Source organism: Excalfactoria chinensis, chromosome 1 (genome assembly GCF_039878825.1).
Source record: "Excalfactoria chinensis isolate bCotChi1 chromosome 1, bCotChi1.hap2, whole genome shotgun sequence".
In the NCBI taxonomy this organism is placed as follows: domain Eukaryota; kingdom Metazoa; phylum Chordata; class Aves; order Galliformes; family Phasianidae; genus Excalfactoria; species Excalfactoria chinensis.
This window is the reverse complement of record NC_092825.1, coordinates 107,639,415-107,660,387: the sequence shown is the minus strand read 5'-3', so window position 1 is coordinate 107,660,387 and position 20,973 is coordinate 107,639,415. Positions and strand designations below refer to the sequence as shown.

Here is a 20,973-nt window from a genome sequence, read left to right as displayed (position 1 = left end):
TAGAAATAAAATTGTTTTGTGGCAGATATACATTATGTCTCATTCCTCTAAAATAAAATCAATAACATCTCTTGCAATAATAAAAATCAATATAATTTTTTAAGAAGCACATCCTCAGTTTGACTCTGTATGTTCTCTTTAAATACACTGAGAAATAAGGATAGAACAGCTTAATGCTGTCATAAAATTAGTCTACACAGACATTTTGCTATGGTATAAAGCCCACGGTAATGTCCTATCAGGCCTTACACACCAATCATTTCACTCCATGTTAACGTTCAATTCTACTGTATGAAAAATGTCACCAATGAAGATGAGCTCCAAAATCAAGTTCATGCATATACTGCTTATACATGATGGCAAAGGGTCCTTTATCTAACTGTGGGACTAAACACATTACATCACAATGTAATTTAGGTCTCTTAGTCTGAAAATTCAGGTATGAGAAGCGATTCAGTTTAATGGGAGAAATGGTGACCAAGCAACTTCATAAACTGCCTCTAATTTTTTTGTTATTCTTTCGCAAACACAACTGCTCCCTAGAAAAGCAAAGTTACTTTATTGTGCATTAAATGGACTAAAGGTTCTGCAAGACAATGTTAGAATTACACCAATGAGCATTGTTGCAAGAGGCTGCCTTTCAACTGCCTGGTAATAAGACCCAGTTGAGAGAGAGAAAATGGCAGCTATGAATATTTCTATGTTCAGTCTAACCTGCTCAAATTTGTTCTACAAATTACTTACAGACGTGGACACCAGTAAGAAACAGTTTAGTAGCTATCACCTCTGAGTTGCCAGCTACCTCTTTCTATGTAGTGCCACAAAGAGACTGTACTTGCATTTTAGCATGCATACCAAAAACCAAAATCAAAAATTGCCTCTCTTCAAAAATTTATCTCTTCTTCATGTACCAATATTTACCCACTTTAATAGCTTCTTTTGTAATCAGCTTCTGCAGTCATGAGCCATTCTTATGAATCGTTAGTCTACATTTACCACTTCCTAGTTTTACTGAAGAAAATCTAAGACAGAAAAGTCAGCTAATAAATGTAACTTCAAGCTCTTAATGTCATTCCATTTTTATTTATTTATTTATTTTTAATGTACATCAGTCAAAATATCAATGTGCTTGAGAAGTAATTATGCATAGTTTTGTATTTGAATTCCTGGGCCATGTAGCAAGCATCTCTTCATCTGATTCCTCTCCCATGGGGGCCAGGACATACTGGGACAAAGATGTAGGCTAAAGACAACTACTGAAGTGTTGAGGGCTTTAAAAAGCACAGAAAAATGTGTAACTTGAGCACAGTCCAGTCGCATATATCACAACATACTTAAAAGAAAAACAAACTCAATTGGATGAAAGAAAAACCATCACCCTTCTCACAAAGATCATTCAGCTACATGTGGACTAAGAGGTTTGGACTGCAACCACTAATTCCATCTTGGCTCAGACACAAGCTATGGTTATGATTTTATTTTAAATAACTTAGAATTAAAACTTTCAGTCTGTGACTGAAAAATAGAGTTATTAAGCTGACAATTATTAAAATAGTGCAATTTGTCATGTCTGACAGGTTCCAAAAATTTTATTAGATTTTAGTGATCTACACTGGGACATTTCCAGAGAGTGTTATGAAAAGAGTGACAAACCTGCTTTGGATTGTCTCTTTCTTTTTTTTACCTAGACTATGAATGATTCTGATCTACATCTCTCCTCTTCAATGCTCCTAAAGATTTCCGCCTGTTCATCTGAACTTCTTGATACTTATCTCACTGTCTAACAACTAGAGATAGTGAATACAGAAGTTCTTTTGGACTATAAATCTATTTAAATATTGTTCTGTCTTTATGATATATATCCCCTTGTCTCTCTGTTACTCTCTGTTTTTCAGATTTTTGCGATTTGATTACATTTATCATACTTACTTTGAACTCTCCTTCACCTTCCAGATTTCCTAAGCTAGCAAATCTGCTTCTGGCCTATTTAAGGAATAATGTCTAGAAAATTACATTACTTTATTTCAACAATTCTGTACTAACATTCCCCCATTTTCATTTGCAGCTGCAGGGGCCTACAGAACCTGCAGTATTTTAGACTTTGGCACAGTCTAAATTCCCTAGACTGTCCATATGTAATAGGCAGTTGTACCTTCAAGACTAAATTCCAGAATTCAGAACAATTCCTTCTTCCAAGGTTCTAGTGATCTGGAGCTAGTCAATCTTACTGACATTTTTTTCAGTACTTCAGCCACCTAAGACATCATGGCTGTCCACGTCCCAGCATCAATAGTTTAATTCTACTTCATGTGACACTTTTTCTAGAAAGCATATCACGCTCATATTTACCTTTTGTATCATATTTTTCTTTCTCTGCTGTTTCAGTAAATTATCTCTAAACTGTTTTAAACATAATATGTCTTTCTGCTACAGTTTCCATGTCACAGCCTATATTTCTTTACAACTGGTATGTACACAAATATACACATATATGTAATACTAATAAAACTGTACAACTCCATACATTACAGAATTACACAGCAACACATTGCAGGGGTTGGAGGAAAGCAGGTACCCTACAGTAGTTCGCACAGGTAGGCATCCAGAGTGGTCTTGAATATCTTCATAGAAGGAGATTCCACAAGCTCTCTGGGCAACCCATTCCTGTGCTCCATCACTCCTACCGTAAAGAAGTTCTTCTTCATGTTAGTATGGAACTTCCTATGTTCAAGTTTTAGGCCATTACTCTTTGTCCTGCCGTGTCATGATTTTGTAATTTTTGCTATTGGTATTCCACATCATAACATCGTGCGGAGCACAGAGAAGAACCACCACATGTCTCAGAGGACCTTGCAGACAGAGAGGGGAATACATCACAGAAGTGACTCTCCCTCTCTCTCTCTCTGCCTTGCAGCAGGTGTGGGTATGCTTCCAAGTTATGGCGCCTTCAGTTTCAAAGTAGGTTTCTCAGTCTTCAGAAAACTACTGATTTACCTGATTTATTAGCCTCAATTAGTTTCAATTAGATTGTATTATATTGTGTTATCTTGCATTCTGATATCATAGTTAGTAAAATAAGCTTTCCTCCTTAGATCACTGCCGCTGCTGTTTGTTTCCTTGAGCCCAGCTCCCACCTCCCTACCCCTTTCCCTTTTTCCCTTCCCATTTTTGAGATCAGGGGGCCCATGGGCCTACTGCCCCCCTGTCACAGACACAGATTGATCTAGGTAACTCCATGACAATTATAATTAGCAATTGCCATTCAAAACCTACCTGAACGTTTGCTCTTCCTTTAATTGCCTGGCTTGATGTACTTGTTCTGGCTGACATAAGTAACTTGTGGATTCCAGCAAAATGACCCTGGAATATGACAAATACACATAACTACCACTATTTACTAGCAGGATGAGGAACAATATCTAGTTTATTCTACCTTTTAAATGCTTGGTAAAGAAGCCTACTGTTTTCAATTTGTGGTACTTTCAAAAAACTATTCAAAATATTTAGTAATTTGAAGAATTCTTCTTGATTTAATAACTTAAAATATTTTGCACAATTTAATAATGAAAATTTTAAAGGTTTTGTAACTACGGAAATCCTGAGGCACTTATTTAAGAATACTGAAAATTATTTTAAATTGCTACTTAATCAAACAGATTGATCTGTTGTCACAGGAACACTGCAGGACATGTCATGTTATGACAAGGAGAACAATATTCTTTCAAAAAAACTGTTTAAAAAAAAAACATTAAAAGCAAAAATAATGTGCATTTCAAAACAAACGATGATATTTTAATTTGTAAATATTATTCTAAAATATGTTTAATGCTACATAATTCACAGCTTTTGGAAATATCTGATATTTGTCATACCATTTGACACAAAATCAAAGAAGCTCAACTTTTAATTTACCCATTTCTTAGATAATACTATATTATACATATAGTTTTGAGATTTTTTTTAGCCCTCTTTTTGGTAGAAGAGCTGCTTCCTAGATATCACAAGTGCATATATATAGAATCATAGAATCATAGAATTACCCAGGTTGGAAAAGACCTTGAAGATCATCAAGTCCAACCGCAGCCTAACCATAGAACCCTAACTCTAACAACCCTCTGCTAAATCATATCCATGAGCACCACATCCAAACAGCTCTTAAACACATCCAGGGATGGCGACTCAACCACCTCCCTGGGGAGCCTATTCCAGTACTTAACTACCCATTGTGTAAAGAAGTGTTTCCTGATATGCAACCTAAACTTGCTCTGGTGCAACTTGAGGATATTTTCCCTTATCCTGTCACTTGTCACCAGTGAGAAGAGACTTGCCAATTATCCTAACATTGTTTGCAAATAAGCAATACTACTCGTCATGGAACAGTAGTTATCTCTAAATACTGGAAAAATAATTCAAATAAACATTTAATTGAAGATTACTGGTTAAACTGTGGCCCAAATCTGTAAGTACTGCAAGCAGTTGTCCTGTAATTGTTGAATGATACATATAAAATTAAACTGCTTAAACACTTTATTCTGAGAGCTGTCCAAATCATGGAACAGATTACAACAGTCTCACTGTGACTGAGAAAAAAAGGCAAACAAAACAAAGACATTCTGCACAGAAAGATGAGCCAGCAGGGAAGAAGGCAAGCATGGATGAGCTGGGAATTTTTCCCGAGGCTTCAGGAGAAAAAGAGAATCTACCTCCTGTGGAAGAAGGGTTGGGCAACTTAGGGAGAGTACAAAGAAGCTGTTAGGATATGCAAGGAGAAAAATAGAAAAGTAAAAACCCAGATTGAACTCAACTTTGACACTGGGGTAAAAGTGAGTCCTTCACTACAAGAAAGACACTGAGGCCCAGGAGTGCGTCCAGAGAAGGGCAACAGTCCTAGAGAAGGGTCTGTAGCACAGGTCAATGAGGAGCAGCTGAGGGAACTGGAATTGTTCACTCTGGAGAAGAAGGAGACCTTATCTCTCTCTACAGTCACCTGCAGGGAGGCTGTGGTAATGTGGATATCAGCTTCTTCTTCTGTATAACTAGCAATAGGTTGAGAGGGAATAGCCTCAAGTTGCACCAGGAGAGATTCAGGTTAGATGTTAGGAAAATTTTCTTCTTTGAAAGAGTGGGCAAGTGCTAGAGTAGGCTGCCCTGGGAGGTGGTTGAATCATTGTCCCTGGAAATGTTCAAGAAACATTCAAATGTTGTACTAAGAGATGTGGTTTAGTGGAGAAATAATGGTGATAGGTGAGCAGTTGGACTGGATGATCTGGGATCTTTTCTGACCATGATGATTCTATACGATTAACACATAGGACACTTATGCCACACTGGAGTATTGGAGCGCCACTGGAGCAGTGAAAATAATCCTCTTATAGATGACTATGCCATAATGGCACTGTGGATGGAAGAGAAATTTCATCTGCAGCCTATGGAGAACGCTGGATAGATCACTGAAATAAGGTGAAAATTAGGGAAATTGGTTCTTGTAAATAAATGAATTATAAGAACTGATGTTTAAAGATTGAAGACAAAATATGGATTCAGATCACATAAACTGAGATTTTTAAAGAGGCACAGCATTCTACTCCTTCTGTATTAATAAACCTTAATTCTGTAGTTGTTACATCTATGATGAATGCAAATGAAAAATTAGATTAACTGATAGAGATGCAAGCCTCAAGGCAAAAGTATGTTCTTTCTTTTGCATGCTTAATAATTTAAACAGCAGGATAAAGAACACTGGGGGAAAACAACCAACTATTAATTAACATGGTTTGCTTCTCTATAGAATTCTGCTGGATCTCAGCCAAACACAAAAATACAAGCAAAGTTCATGAACTCCATTTGATTAAAGTTCTAACTTTGTTGCTTATACTAAAATGGATTACAATTAAGGCTTATTCATCTTCTTTATTCATCACAATAGCTTCCACTTCATGGTGCTTGTAACAATTCTGGTAATGTAAATCCCTATAATTTAACCTGAAGGTTTTACATTTTTAAACAGAAATGAAAAATATGGCAGAGTTGATAAAACAGCATGAACATTATAGACTTGTCTTTATAGCACTGTCTACCTGAATATGCCATCAGCTCTGAAGGGATTAGTAACATTTAGGACAACTTTCTTCAACTCATAACATGGAGATTTGCATTTTAATGTATCCTGTAAGAGAATAAAACTTTATATAAACGTGAAAAAAATGCAAAATGACATCCATTGGAAATACTACCAGGAGAATATTAAGAAGAAGAATTTAACCACTGATGACACAAATTAAACACTTTGTCACCAGTAAAGTTAAAGTTTATTTCTTTTTAAACATGTTATATTTCCTCACCTATTAAATAGTCTTCAAAATGACAGCACAGGAACAAGACCAAGCTACCTGCTTTTCATGTTCTCTTTCTTTATTCCTGCCCCAACCATTGTCTCTACCATCAGTGTCTATTGCTATGATATAAAAAGTGTCATGTAAGGAAGGAGACTCTTATAAACTCCATCTATTTCAGAGAAGGATTTATCTGGATCTGCTAAAAGAATGTTTGATAACAAATGCTGGAAACTATGACTATCCTTGCTCTATTTCTAGGATGTATCTTAAAGACTATCAAAACCAAAAAGCTCAAATAAATTTGGCAATATCTAACACAAGTTTGCTATCCATTTACATCCGACAAGTGAAATCATTAGGCTTAAGAGGCATTTAACCACATTTGCAATAACATTTCCAAAAACATTCACATGCTGAGGGAGATCCAGATTTATTTTCAGTGATTTGTGCAAAAATTTTTAATTTATTCAGGATCTCTGTGAAATTTACATCTTTACATATCTCCAGTATTCCTCTAGGTCTTTCTCTGCATATAAGTAACCTAAAATTGGAAAGTTGAGAATTAACGGATCAAAGGTTAATGCTGATGGTTAATCACCTTTTGATTCTTACCTCAGATCACTTTTGACTGGTACAACATACATCTGAATAATATTTTTTGTGACAAATTTTGCACATAGACTTACGACAGGTTCAATATGCTTGACTTCAGATTTCAGGGAGAATGCAAGTGTGGCACCACGTATTCTACCCATTCTCTTTGAGATCAGTAGCAACACAGCTTCAGCAGGGTGCAGAAAACGACTAGTGAACACCACATTTATTGTTGTTTGTTTCCTAGGCAAAATAACAAAAATAATTCTTTGAATAATTAGGCATAAAACTGTAACTCAAGAATTACTGTGAAACATCATTTCAGGAGCATAGTTTCTAGTCTTTGAAAGGGAAGGTGGCACTTGTTTCTTCAGAAACACTTCACTGTAGTTCAACCTCCTGTCTAATAACACTTTAAGCATTCTAATAAAAGAACTACATAGATAAAAAAGGAACAATATAAGTCCATATTGCTTTTTACATCTACGGAATGTAACTTCATTTTTCTTCCCACGCACAATCGGAAAAAGTTCTCTCATATCATATTATTGCCCGAAGCTTAAAACTGATCTACTTGATGCTCCCCTCTTTGAATATAATTTTATATGCTAAGTAGCTAAACATCCTGCTGTGTATATTGTGAGGCAGATCTAAACTTTTTAATAAAATCCCCAAGACTGAAATAATTGATTAAAAGAACCTTCAAAATAGTTAGTAAAGCTGAATAGCAAAGAGGTGGAAAAAAAAAAACAGGTACTCCCATGTAAACAACAGATCAAGTTTCTGATAAGAAAAAGGTAAGAATAACATGATTTGCATTTGTCCTGCAATTAAGCAAGCCCACAACAAAAGTTCAGTAGCTGAAGCTCGCACTTTGAAGCATTCAAAATCACTCAGTAGTACCAAGACTAACATTTTAAGATGGCATTTCTAAAAGCAAGAATACAGTGAGTTACAAAAGTATTCTGCCTTTCTACATAAATGATCAGAGCATAGTGAGCTTCTTCCAAACAGAAAAACAGGCAAACTTTTATAGTTGCTAGTAGAAAACCACAGAATACATAGTGAAATGTCTCCTGACTGGTGTAACGTTCATTGTAGTGTCAAAACTATTCTATATAGTTCAAAAAATTTTAGATAATAAACCACATGAAACAGATGATAGAAAGTCAATAATCTAAAAAAAAAAAAAAAAAAAAAACCTGCAATTTTGTAAACTATACAAGCTGATAATATTCAAATAATTCTTCAGAGGAACTAATTATATATACACACACATGTATATACATAGGAAAAACTTGCATTTATAATGTGCAGACTTATTTGTTGTTTTTCTGGAAGAGATAGCAAATACTTCTGTCAAAACAAAACCTCTCCCCACCCCACATCAACCTTCCCTATTAAATGATTAATAGCATATGTGTAGCCTGGGAAAAAAAGGAAAAAAGAAAAAAAAAAAAAATTACAGAATTAAAATACAGAATTGTAGAAAAAGTTTGCGCCATATATCTTCTGCCAAATGGAAATACTAAAGCATATGCAAACTACTGTTGGTGTGTGAAATACACCTATTATGTACTGTGAGTACACAATCACAGATAATGGGTGAGGAAAAGGACTTGTAACAGCGATCAGCATGTGATGTGTTTATTGGCATCATGTTAATTTACATTTATTTCACAGATGTGGTAAGAACAGCTGCATTTTCAAGTGAACTCAATTCATACATCCTCTCAAGTAAGTCGAACAATTACAGTGAGGGCGTAAGTGCTATAATTTGATGGCAATGGTGACATAATTTGTCCCTGGAATACTATTGCTATCAAGGAAACCTTCCAGGAGGTCTTCTAACTCTGTCATATGATGAACACTGAAGAAAATAAAATTCTTACTGAAAACTGTCTTGGGATCTGAGAACTGGATGGTGATGAATGCAAAAGTAATATCTTAAAAATATTTTGAGGAATGTCAGGAGAATCACAGATGTTTAAGCCTTCAACATGCAAGGTGACAGGATGAGGGGAAATGGCCTCAAGTTGTACCAGCGTAAGTTTAGGTTCGATATTAGGAGAAACTTCTTTACAGAAAGGGTGGTTAAGCTCTGGAATTGGCTCCCCAGCGAGGTGGTTGAGTCACCATCCCTGGATGATGGACAAAACCGTTTGGATGTGGTGCTCAGGGCCACAATTTAGCAGAGGGTTGTTAGGGTAATATGGGTGGGCTGTGGTTGGACTTGATGATATTTAGGGTCTTTCCAACCTGAGCAATCCCATGATTCTATGGTCCTATAAATCCCATTTTGTGATTCCCCTGGCTCTTCTAGCACTGAAAACTCATTACTTACTTAGGGGCAATGATTATAGTGTTTCCTTCAGGCAATGAGAAATCATCAGCATCTCTTCCTACAAGAGTAGCATTGTATGCCAAAGTTTTAATGCTCGGGTTTTTCAAACGAACCTGTCACAAGAATAACAACAAACTCATCATATTTTTATTCAATTTTTAAAACATAAAAATCAATTCTGGAGCTAACTTCCAAAATATGAATGAAGGATATCACAAAGTAGAACAGTACTTCAAACTACTAGGCAGATCACTTTTCCCCCCCAATGACTGCAGACATCCCACAGACTGTTAAGCCCTGATTTTTCTGAGTACTCTTTTTGCAGTGTATGCTGCATGCCAATGCCAACTGTTAATCTCTGATTCTTTTCTATCTTTATCTCAGAAAAGATTCTTAACTTTGTTGATTTTTTTCTGTGCTCATAAGCACAGGGTTAAAACAGCAACAAGAAGTCAGGATCCCAAACTTGAAGAGAAAAAAAAAAAAAAACAATCCTTTCCTCTTCTACATTTAGTAGCAAGATGACATGAAACTCATTTCTTTGTTGCAGTATCCACATCATATAACAATAAACAGCATGTTATAACTTGATGCTTCTACAAATCTAAATGCAGTGTTATCAGTACCTGTTTAAAAACAGTTGCATGGAGAGCACCTGTAAATTCTATAATCTTCTTAGGTAAGAAGTGAGGAAGGTTTTCATATAGGTAGACACACAGTATAAGCATCATGATTGGGTTTGGAACACAAATATCAGTGGCCTAATATTGAAAACATGAAAGAAATAACAACCACGTACTAAGTTAAAATTTGCCTGACATTTTATAGAGATACAAAGATTCAGAATAAAAAGTTTAAGATAAATTCTTACCATAGAAATATTTGCAACCTATGCGTAACAGACTTAGGCTCACAACTGAGATGAGTAACAATCTTGTTGGTGTACAAAAGTACTATTTCTTGAAGGACACTGACATGCACTGGTAAGAAACCTATGCTAAGAATTAAACCTACCTTTTTTCCTCACACTTCAGCAAAAACCTGTTTATTTTATTATTAAGCGAAGAATAGTAGAAAAAGCAAGTAAAACCCATTAACTGAAAAATGTATTTTTATCTTTAAAAAAAGATTTTTAAATCTTTCAGTTTGCTATGTAAAATGCCATCCCAACTACTGCTAAGTTCAGTTTGCAACTCTATATGAACACAATCCAACTAACAAAGGAACACAAGTATACAGTTATTTTTACTGCAGATGCCAAATTGCTGTTTACAGGATTACTGGATCTTAAATATTTGATTTAGAAAAATGAACTTAAATGGCAACTGTAGAACATGTCAAAACCTTAGTCCTCAATGTCTTTATTGTCTGTCAAGAGAAACAGAAACTCTTCTTCCACTATCACATGAACTTTTCATTAAGTCTGATCAAATAAAAAAATGGAAGTGACTTCCCACAAAAAACACAGGCAGAAATTATCTAGCCACTGATTCAAATAAATTCCTGAATCAAGCTAATTAAATTAACTATTTTTAAATTTCACTGAATCACAGAATCACAGAATTGTAGGGGTTGGAAGGGACCTCTAGAGATCATAATAGAATATTAGAATGTTATAATAAAGTTGCCCATCAACTTTTACAATTCTGGTTAAATTCTCTCCTAAATTAAACATCATGTCATAGGGAAATGCATACACTTGGGAACAGATTTAAGCATCTAACCACTGCATTAGCATGTAAACCCTTTAAAAGGTGCTCTTTTTCACTTGAGACACTTTATTTGAATTCCTTACATAACTGAGGCTCATTTTATAAAGTAATACTTTCATAAAGGCTCTATGCATTCCCACAAGCAGAGTTTTATAAAGAAGGCTTGTAACATAGGTTGAAAGTCAGCAAGAAGATAAATATGAAGCAGTCATACTAGAATAGGGGCAAGTCTAACTGAAATATGTCAGATGAGAGCAGCTGTGGTAGTATGGAGAAGATTAACAACAAATCGAGAATTAAAAAAATATATATATTATTTGCAGTTTCTGAAACTTACCCTCAAGACATCAAACAGATGATGAGGGTGTTCTGAGAAGTGGTAGATAATAAGACTAAAACAGTCAAGTCAATAAAGCAACTCAATGCGAAGAACCATACCTATGTGAATTCCCAACAGAAACCTTGAAATCAAACTAAATATATTTCATTCTCTTTCTCAGAAATTTTTGGATAACTACTGCTACTCTGCATCACAAATAGTCAGGGAGAGACTTTAGAAAAAGAAATTAATACTATTAGCCACACGGGCTGGAAAATGGAGAATACTTTTTTGACAGTTCTGGACTATTTTTAGAAAGTAGGAAAGATATATAGACATTCCCACTATCACCATAACTCTCTGAATTGGCATTGGTTTTTTGTTGGTTTATTTTCTCCTTGGTGTTGAAAGTTTTATATTATAGTCCAGCACTTCTAAGAACCAGACAACTCAACTCTCTAATTACTAAAAGCTCCAGAAGCAATAAAAGAGTGTGTGAAGAAGTAAATATCTCTTCCACAGGACAGAACAAGAATGAGTCTGTCTTCAAGTTCTGCAGAAAGGCTCTTGTTCTTCTAGTTAATTCCTCCCATAGGTATGCCAAAAAATAAGCTTTATTCTTCAGTGTCAGAACACAAAAGCATCTGTAATGACACTGAAGAAGAATTCACACAATCTGAACACTTATGGATCCCCTAGGAACATCCCACTAATCTGCCTCTGCCAACAGAGCAATTGTTGGTGTAAAAGGTATAAGAAATTGTGCAAATATAACATGATCTTTCCATTGACATAATTTCCCAGATGCTGGAAATTAGTGGTTTAACGATTTATTGATTATTTTTAGTCACTGGTCTAAATTCTTCTCTATTTCATTCTTTATGCAGAGAAATGAGATCAGTTTTCAGCAAGAGTTAATTAACTCTTTTTAATTAGAAATTGCTTATTGACTCTTCCTCCTCTTTTAACATTATTGAAATGTAAAATTAGCTGACATTTATTGCCTAAAAACAGGACCATACCAAAGCAACCAAGATGCGATTTCTAAGACAGAAGCTCTAAGAAGGCAAATGGATCCAACAATCCAAGCACAAGCACAAATAGCTTTGCTTTCTAACTTTTACTTGGTGACTGATGAACCGGCATCTGACAACGCATTGCTAGCTACAAAAAGCTGCATTTATGACATATTGATACTAAGAGGAAAAAGGGTAAAAAGGGCAAAAATTTGAAACTCCAGTGGAGACACCTTCCAACATGACATTAAAAACACTCATTAACTTAAAGCAAACAAGAAAAGGTTTTACATGAGTAAGTAAGAAGCTAAGTGCAGCCTAGTGACTTGTAACATAGGCCAAAAAGGTACCGCTTAGATCATTCTTTCCAATGGTGGCTACAAGCTGATGTTTAAATGCAGACACTTAGAAGGCAAGTACACCTATACTTCAGTATTTTCCCAGTCTGAGTACAAGACTAGCTGAACCACACAAGACTTCTGTTTACCTAGAAATCCTCAATGGATTTCTCTTTCAAGCACATATATAGTCTCCCTTAGAATCTGTGTGAAAACTATAAAGGCAGCTTAAGAGAACACTGTCCTACTTATGTTCAGCATACCTGAGAAAGAAGCAGGAAGACAGTATATAAGCTACGTTTTCTTAATGGATGCATTGCAAGTAAGTGCAGTAATGCCAAGCGTTTGAAATAATGTTCACATCCATCAGCCTACTGCATTCTTGCCCTATGCAACAAACAATTCTTTGTTTTTTCAAAGATCCTAGAGAACAGTAAGGAGTATAAATAGAGCTCACTAGTTTTGCTTCATTTCCTATAAAGTCATCAAAACAGCATTCACAATCACAGTTTCTCTGACAAGAATGAATCTACACTTGACACAGAAGTGGGAAAATACGATGCTCTTTCATGGTCACAGATCAGTGCAAACTATCCCAAATTTCAAATCAGAAAATTTCAGAATAAACTGGTTTCTAAGTTTAAAAAAGTAAGGAGCCTTTCTAACACGTTTCTCACACAGCTTTCCTAGTGCAAGAAAAGCTTGGTTTTTTTCTTTTTCTTTTTTTTCCAATTTGTGAGATGTTACCCTTCATCTATTGCAGAAGTTAAAATAAAAGTAAGGAATTAACATGAACATACTTAGCAGCTTTTCCTCTTTCTGCCCCAGATCATGACATATCATTCCGTAACAAGATGATCAGTCTCTTGAATGTAAAAATCCCTATCTCAGTAAGAGCACACAAATCTAGAAAGATCAGTGAAACAGTAATTCTTAGAATCTTGGGAGATAAACTGAAGGTAGACCTAGATACCAAGAGGTTGGTTTATTTCTGACCTCAACTTCTTTAATAGATGAGAGCTCTCAGGCTAATTTGTTTTACTTTTACTTTTGCATGATACTGGCAGCACACACAGCTATAAAGTGCTTGCAGTCAGACTTTTAAAGAAATATAAATCTGGAGCTGGACCAAACTAGTTTTAGGGACCACAAAAAAATGCTAACATATCTAAAGGGCATCATATACATAATATCGGCTGTAGGCCAATGGGAGAAAAGTGATTTGAGTGGTATGCTACCAAACATAAAAAAGTGACTCTAATAAAGGACTCCAGAGTCTGATTAGTTCTACTGACGCCAGCAGTCCAAAGTTACTGACTGCCTTGTGCATAAAACCTGTGGAAGAATCCTTATGAGTATTTATGACTTAGAGAGACCTAAGAGCCACCAAACATTTATAGAATTTATCACTTTTTTAATGTTTAACTGCATTATGTTAGTTCTTCGATATATATTTTCTATGTTGCCTTAGAATGTTAACAATAAATTCTACTCATTCTGTCATTTTGTGATTTACAATACTCAAACTGACTTAATCTTTTTTATCCCACTAGATGTATATATACAGTTTTACAAATTAAGGAATTATGAAAATTACTTGTAATTAAATATATTTATATTAAGATAAATTTTGGTTTCCATCATACGATAGCACATGAAATAAAACTGATTCAGTAAAATCTCATCTCATTCTGATATACATTGTTATCATAAAAGTAAAAAATAATTTAAAAGTACATATGTATTGATAATATAAAAACATTTACCTTTATGTCTATAGTAAGGCTGAGCACATGCATAGCATTCACAAGTATCAAACAGTTGTGCATAAACTGTGCAGGAGTCCTTGGATAAGTATACATCCTTACAAAGTGAGAAGCAATCTAGGGAAGACAGAATTCAAACTTTTCATATTCTACAGAGCAGAATCACAATGTTTGCATTTTCAGTCTTTCAGAAATCCATAAGATCTAAATTTTAAACTAAAATTATCAATGGAGATTATACCTAGAGAAGAGAAAAAGAAACACTGAAACAGTGACTCTATACTCACTAAATGGTATTTTCTTCTTTAAAAACCATAGAAGCCAACAGTTCCAAAGGAACTTACATTAATATTGGGCTCTCAATAAAACTTGCATGATATTAGGAAGAGTTCTTACCAAGAATGGACAGTAAGCTGCAATCTGTGCTGCCAATACCAGACCATCTTGAAGATCCTGGTCAAAATTTACTATCCATCTCATCAGCGGTACTTTACCTAGTTTAAAAACAGAGCAGATTGAATTAGATCTCTTCTAATCTCTCTTCTGAGATGACTAATTTTATTCTGGGAAGATGTCTTTCTCAAAAAACTGAATAGAGGAAATAAGAGAAAAAGGAAACATGCCTCATTCAGATGTAGAGGTTTTGAGGCATAGATCTCCTCCAGAGCCATTAAACATTGCTCACACACTCTGCTACTGATTTTAAAATATTCATCACAACTTGAGGGAAAGCAGATAATATTAACTTAGCTGTAAATGTAGGTACCTAAGCATGTAAATTATTTCTATTTTTACAGATATATAGATTTTAAAGATATAAGGTTCATACACGCTGATACCAACAAATTTTACAGAAATCATTTTCAGTTGCAGCATTGAAGTAAGAAGGAAAAGAATATTAATTTTCTTCAAGGTCATATTAAGTAGTTTGTCATTTAAAGAACTTAACATCAATCAAAGCCGATAGCTTGACCATCAGCATAGGTCAGTACTTCTATGTTTGGATTTTCAGGGCTTATGCTTCACAAAGTTACAATTTTTTTAAATTATTTTTAAAGTATTAGTTTAAAATATAATTGCTGAAAATAAATACAGTTATTTATAAGTATTTGTATTTGAAGCATTCTATATCTTACATTTATCACAGCATTTAAACAGTGCACTTTTGTTTAACAATAACTAAACATAGGAAGAATAATGAGTTGAAATTCTCTTTTCAAAACTCAATTTCAAAAAACTCTTCAAAAAATGAAACCTGAGATGATCTCTGAAAAGTGTTGCCTTTATCTAGTTTTGTTTCTTATCACATGCAGATGCAAAACTGCCTCTAGTGGCAGGGAAGAAGCAGCTAGAGATGATGCTGTTAATGTCAGATCACAATATGTCACATTTAATCCCAAGTAGTACGGTTAAATCAAATTTGCAACTAAGTAGCTATTGTTACCTATAAGTGGCTATAAAACTCTTCATTTATACCAAATTGATTAGTTCTAAGTTTATAAAATTGTTCTACAGGTGCTGTATATATTACGCATATATTATAATATATAATATAATATTATATATATATATATATATATTATATATTATTATGTAATGAAAGTCTGAAGGTCTTAGAGAATTTTCATACAGAGTTCAAGAATATCCAGAAGTAAAATTTTGATGTCCATATGCTTTGCAATAGGGGGTGCTGGCTCATAATGATCCCACAGAGACTCTGGCTTCATAAAGTAACACTGCCATTTATGGAAAAAAGAGGAAAGTGTGATATCAAATCTCTGGAGGTGGATCTAATCTCTAGCTATAATAATGCCTATTGTCCTGTCTCAATCTGCTACACATAAACATTTACCCAAGAAATATGTAGTTATAACTTTTTCCCCAAGTGCTGAAATTTGAAACTAGGGAGAGATTTAAAATGATGTATATAACACAGAGAATAAAGTGAGTTTGTTTGTTTGTTTGTTTTAAATTGTGTTCACTTCGTTAATTCATCAAGTCTCTGAAAAGCAAGACTATTTCTTTGGAAAAAAACAAAAACAAAACAAAACAAAACAAAAAACCACACACTCATAACTGTTTTGGGGTGATCTTAACTGAACAAAGTTGTACATGGAATTCCAGAAGATTTTTCTCTCTAACCTTTGCTAAAAAATTACGCTAAAAATTCTGACAAAACTAATGCATAAACACACCGATATAAGCACAAATATAAACAACTGAATATGACCATAAACAGAAAAACTAAGAGAAAGTGATTATTGCAAGAATTTCCTTTTTCTGGTCAATAATGGAAAGAAGAAACTGGGAAGACTGACCACGCTTCACCCTTTATGCCTAATTAGAAACTGTACCAGAACAAGAGGAGATATTTCATGAACAGTGACAGTCACTGAACATGTAACACAGAAACATGAAAAGTGCAAATATGTTTGGATAGGCATTAATTTGTTCCCCAAAAAATTATTTCTGTGGTGAGTTATCATGATGCCTTCATTAATAATGATTTTTAAAGTCAACAAACAAGTATGAAAAGTGAGAGAATAGTGGGAAAGAAAAAAAAAAAATCACCTTTTTGAGCATCTTTCCACACAGTTTTTCGATTATTCTCATAATTTTTGTTCAACCAAGTGAGGATGATTCGTTCATATGGAGAATATATATTACTGGATAAAAGCTCTGAGTTTATTCTTGGCATATTCTGCATGTTTTCCAAATTGGTCAGATCAGCAGTATTACGTGAAGAAACACATGGTAGAACAAACACCTGGAATTAGAAAAGTTTTTTAAGCACAAACTGTACAAAGAACAATTTCAAGTTGAATGATTAAAAAGTAGCATTTCAAACTCAAGAAGTTTACTAGTTCAGTAAATATTTTAGAGATAGCACATGAGCATACATGTATGACAGAACAGATTTGCTGAGGTTTTATGGAATTCTTTTACTTCCTTAAACAAAAAGCAAATTGAAGTTTTCAAATACTTCCTTGCCAACTTTTCACAAGTTCACTGATGTCAGTGAACCATGCTATATTCAAAGAATATCTGTTTACAGTCAAAGAAAAAAAAAAACAAAAACCTATTAATTACTGAGCTACTAAACTTATCTCCAATACAATCTTTAAGAAGCCTTGAAATGATACAGTTCATGGACCAGAGGATCCGTTAGATCCAGGTTATACAGACAGTTTCTACTGAAAAAAAATTTGTTACATCTACAGTAGAATTCCTTAAACTCAGAGATCACTGATTATGCCATGCATGAAGCCATATTAAAAATATATGAAATAATATATACTGTACATATTATATGGTATACAATAAAAATAAACAAGTTAAAATTAGCCATTCTGTACCATACTTTTATTTTATTTTTTATCTGAATCGGAATAACATGTCTGACCATCACATCCAGTAACTAAGAGCATCAAGGAGCATGGCCATAAATGGGAGCTACACTAATTCCATAAAGAGAAGCCTGTTACCAAATCAAAACAGAAACAGCTTGCACCCCTTTTCAGAACTGTTTCTCTTCACCATTAGCTGGTAGAAAAAGGCATCCATTTCTGGAGGCAAGGTGATAAAACCTTTTAATCCCTCCATTTGCTGCAGATGGAGAGAAACTCTCATTAAATATAGCACAGCTACAGTCACATAACTTTGAAGTCCCCATACATATACCTGAGCTTTTCCAGATGACATGAAGGATTGTCATCATTGCTTTCATCTTTTTGTGAAGAAAACCTTTTGTGACAAACTGATGTATAAAAAACAGTTGACTGTTAACATACATGAGACCAAACTAAATCAACCACCATTGCTTAATTGCAATAAAAGAAAATGGAGTAACTTTTGAAGCTTTTAAGTTCAGCATAGTCTAGTACCACGCAAACATATCTAAACTAACATAATTTCAGCTTATTTTGCTGAACAACAACAAAAATATAAAAGAAAGTAGATAAATACTGTTTTCTGCCTTTCCTAAACTGCAGTGTCCTTTCAGGCTAATTTATTGCAATGTTCCTCCATCAGCATAAATGGACATTCTATCAACACAATTAAAACAGGAAGGAATAATCGCAACCGCATTTAAGAGAAAATACAAAACGTATCCATATAACATTGTTTTACTTTCTTTTACCAAGAAAGTTCAAATCATTCATAACCCAAGATGCCAGTGTCTACATTCCTTTTTAGATACTGTTGAAGGACCAGAGCATTAGTATATAGTACACCATATAAAAATTTTCAGATACAAGGTTAGGAAATATTACTACTTTTAACAATGAAAAGCATCATAATCAATACATGTTCAATAAATCTAAAGACAGATTATCTTTCTTGAAAAACTGACTTGAACCAAGGTTAAAGTAGTGCTTCTACTGTTGGTCCCTATCCTTCCATTATGTTTCAAACAGTTAGAATTCTAGCAGCATCTCAGCCCATGCTCATAAAGAAAGCTACAAGTATACCTTTATGATTTATGAAGTCCCCCTTTGTTCTGCACAGCTTATACTTTTCCCCCAAACTCAGAATAAACTTGATTTTGCATTTCTGCAAGCCGGAGTTATGTATATGTTTATTCCTCTGTAAATTCTGCAGCATTAGAAGGTTTCATAACAGGAAAGTAGGCCATAGTGCATTAGGCTCGGACATGAAAGCAGTATGAGATGACGTTCTTGTTGATAAAGAATGCTATACTTATTTCCAACATCAAATTGGATAACAGAACATCTCTCATGAATAAATAAATTATTTCAACATTTTCTTAAAATTGCAGCATGCTGTTTCAGAAGGAGAGGATTCTGTTTCATTTTATTTCACTTGATAGCAATCACAAAAATGCCTGTCTCTAGTTTCATTTTACTGAAACTCCTTTTAAGACATGAAACATTCCCTTAAATTCAGAGCATTTAAAAACTAGTCCCAATAAATTTTTTTAATATAAAATAATCTTGCTGTCTTGACAGTTCATATCCTGTTTTTCTTTACTGTTCTGGTGCTTTATTTCCAAAGTAAGTAAATAAATAAGTCCTGTCTGGCAGCAGCCATGGCCACCCTTGTCACAAAATGGGATTGAATAAGATGATATGAAAGAAAAATTAGGACACTGAATGCCAAGTGACTAGACCCACTGTGAAGTTGCGTTATATTAAGTGTTCTGTTTACTCTTTATTACGTTGAATTGAATACCACCTTAGCCAAACTGCACAAGACTAAAACAAATCAAGTAAAGCAGATAAGCATAATTCCTAATACACTGGGGGGAGGCAAAAAGAGGAGAAATGTGATAAGGCTGCAAAAAAAATGTACTATTACATGATAGAAAGATGAAGGAACAAGGAATGAGAAACTGAAGCTGTTTCTCATCCATGAAACAGGGAACTGGAATGACAATAAACACACCTTTACAAAAGGCTTAAAAGGCTCAATCCAAACCTGAATCACTTTCATAACACCGGCAACCAGGGTATTGGTCCCATTCTTCTGCATACAACAATGCCCACAGAGATTAAAGACCTATTGGGAATCCCCCTACTCCATCAGCCAACTTCACATAGTGCACCAGCTCTAACATAAGGAAAGGGGCAGAAAAATATAGCCAGGACAGGTGGTGGGGAAAATCAGAGTAAGAAAGACACACACTGTCAGTACTCACTCACAGCTACATTGGTGTAAATCAATGGTGACGATTTCTTTTCAGTTATTAAAAAGACTAGAAAGTTTATTAAAACAGACTGTACTTGACTCATGTATATGCACACAAGGAAGAAAATAATTAAAAAAATTAAAAAAAAAAAAAATTGTAGTGGAAAGTTGAAGCAGCAGCAAAGAAGTCCATGCCTCTGAACTACTGCCATCAGAATACCAATATTTAATTACATCAAAGCATTTAGAAGATTAAATGAGTCCACAGATTTAACCAAGCACCTTCTACATAACTACATGTCATTCTTAGTGTGCTATCTTCTATTTCAATTTACTTTTTATGGCTTCTGATGCAAAAAGATTTCCATCAAAAAAAAATGTATAACAAAGCCCAAACCATATTCAGCACTGAAGTTCCTCCAAAGTCTTTACCCCTTTAATTTTTTGCCCTAACCAGATATCTTGGGTAAACCACTATTCTATCCCACAATAAGCAACTGAACTTCCACACACACTGAAACCAAAATCAACCAACCTAAAATCCACTTTTTCCCCTAAGCCAGAAACTCAATAAAGACATTCGCATTGTCTAAAACAGCAATCTGACTGTTGGCTTTTATAAAGAACAGGTGGAAAATCAAACTATAAAAAATATACAAAAAATATATATAAAATAAAATGCTTGATTTCATATCCTATAATTTTAGATTTGATAGAGTAGATTAACCATAAATGATTCTGGCAGTTGTTAGTTTTCTAGCCATTCTTTGATAATGTTGAGAAAATATTTTGCAATCTTCATGACATTAAAAAAAAAACAAACAAAACACAAATTACTTGAATGTGGCATTTAATTAATAAAATAGAAAAAGAAATAATATTTAAGATTAAACAAAATTC

General features: G+C 34.3%; 1 protein-coding gene across 1 annotated transcript in view; it reads right to left on the bottom strand.

Annotated features, from left to right (window-relative positions):
* The window catches only part of CFAP47 (cilia and flagella associated protein 47), a 221,468-nt gene that overhangs the window by 142,535 nt on the left and 57,960 nt on the right, over nt 1-20,973 (bottom strand). Inside the window, exons 33-40 of the mRNA XM_072339839.1 lie at nt 16,996-17,191; nt 14,821-14,918; nt 14,425-14,541; nt 9,900-10,034; nt 9,274-9,386; nt 7,022-7,172; nt 6,078-6,166; nt 3,274-3,360 (exon numbers count right to left, since the gene is read on the bottom strand). Coding sequence (XP_072195940.1) covers nt 3,274-3,360; nt 6,078-6,166; nt 7,022-7,172; nt 9,274-9,386; nt 9,900-10,034; nt 14,425-14,541; nt 14,821-14,918; nt 16,996-17,191 — 986 coding nt within the window. The remainder of the gene's footprint in view (nt 1-3,273; nt 3,361-6,077; nt 6,167-7,021; nt 7,173-9,273; nt 9,387-9,899; nt 10,035-14,424; nt 14,542-14,820; nt 14,919-16,995; nt 17,192-20,973) is intronic.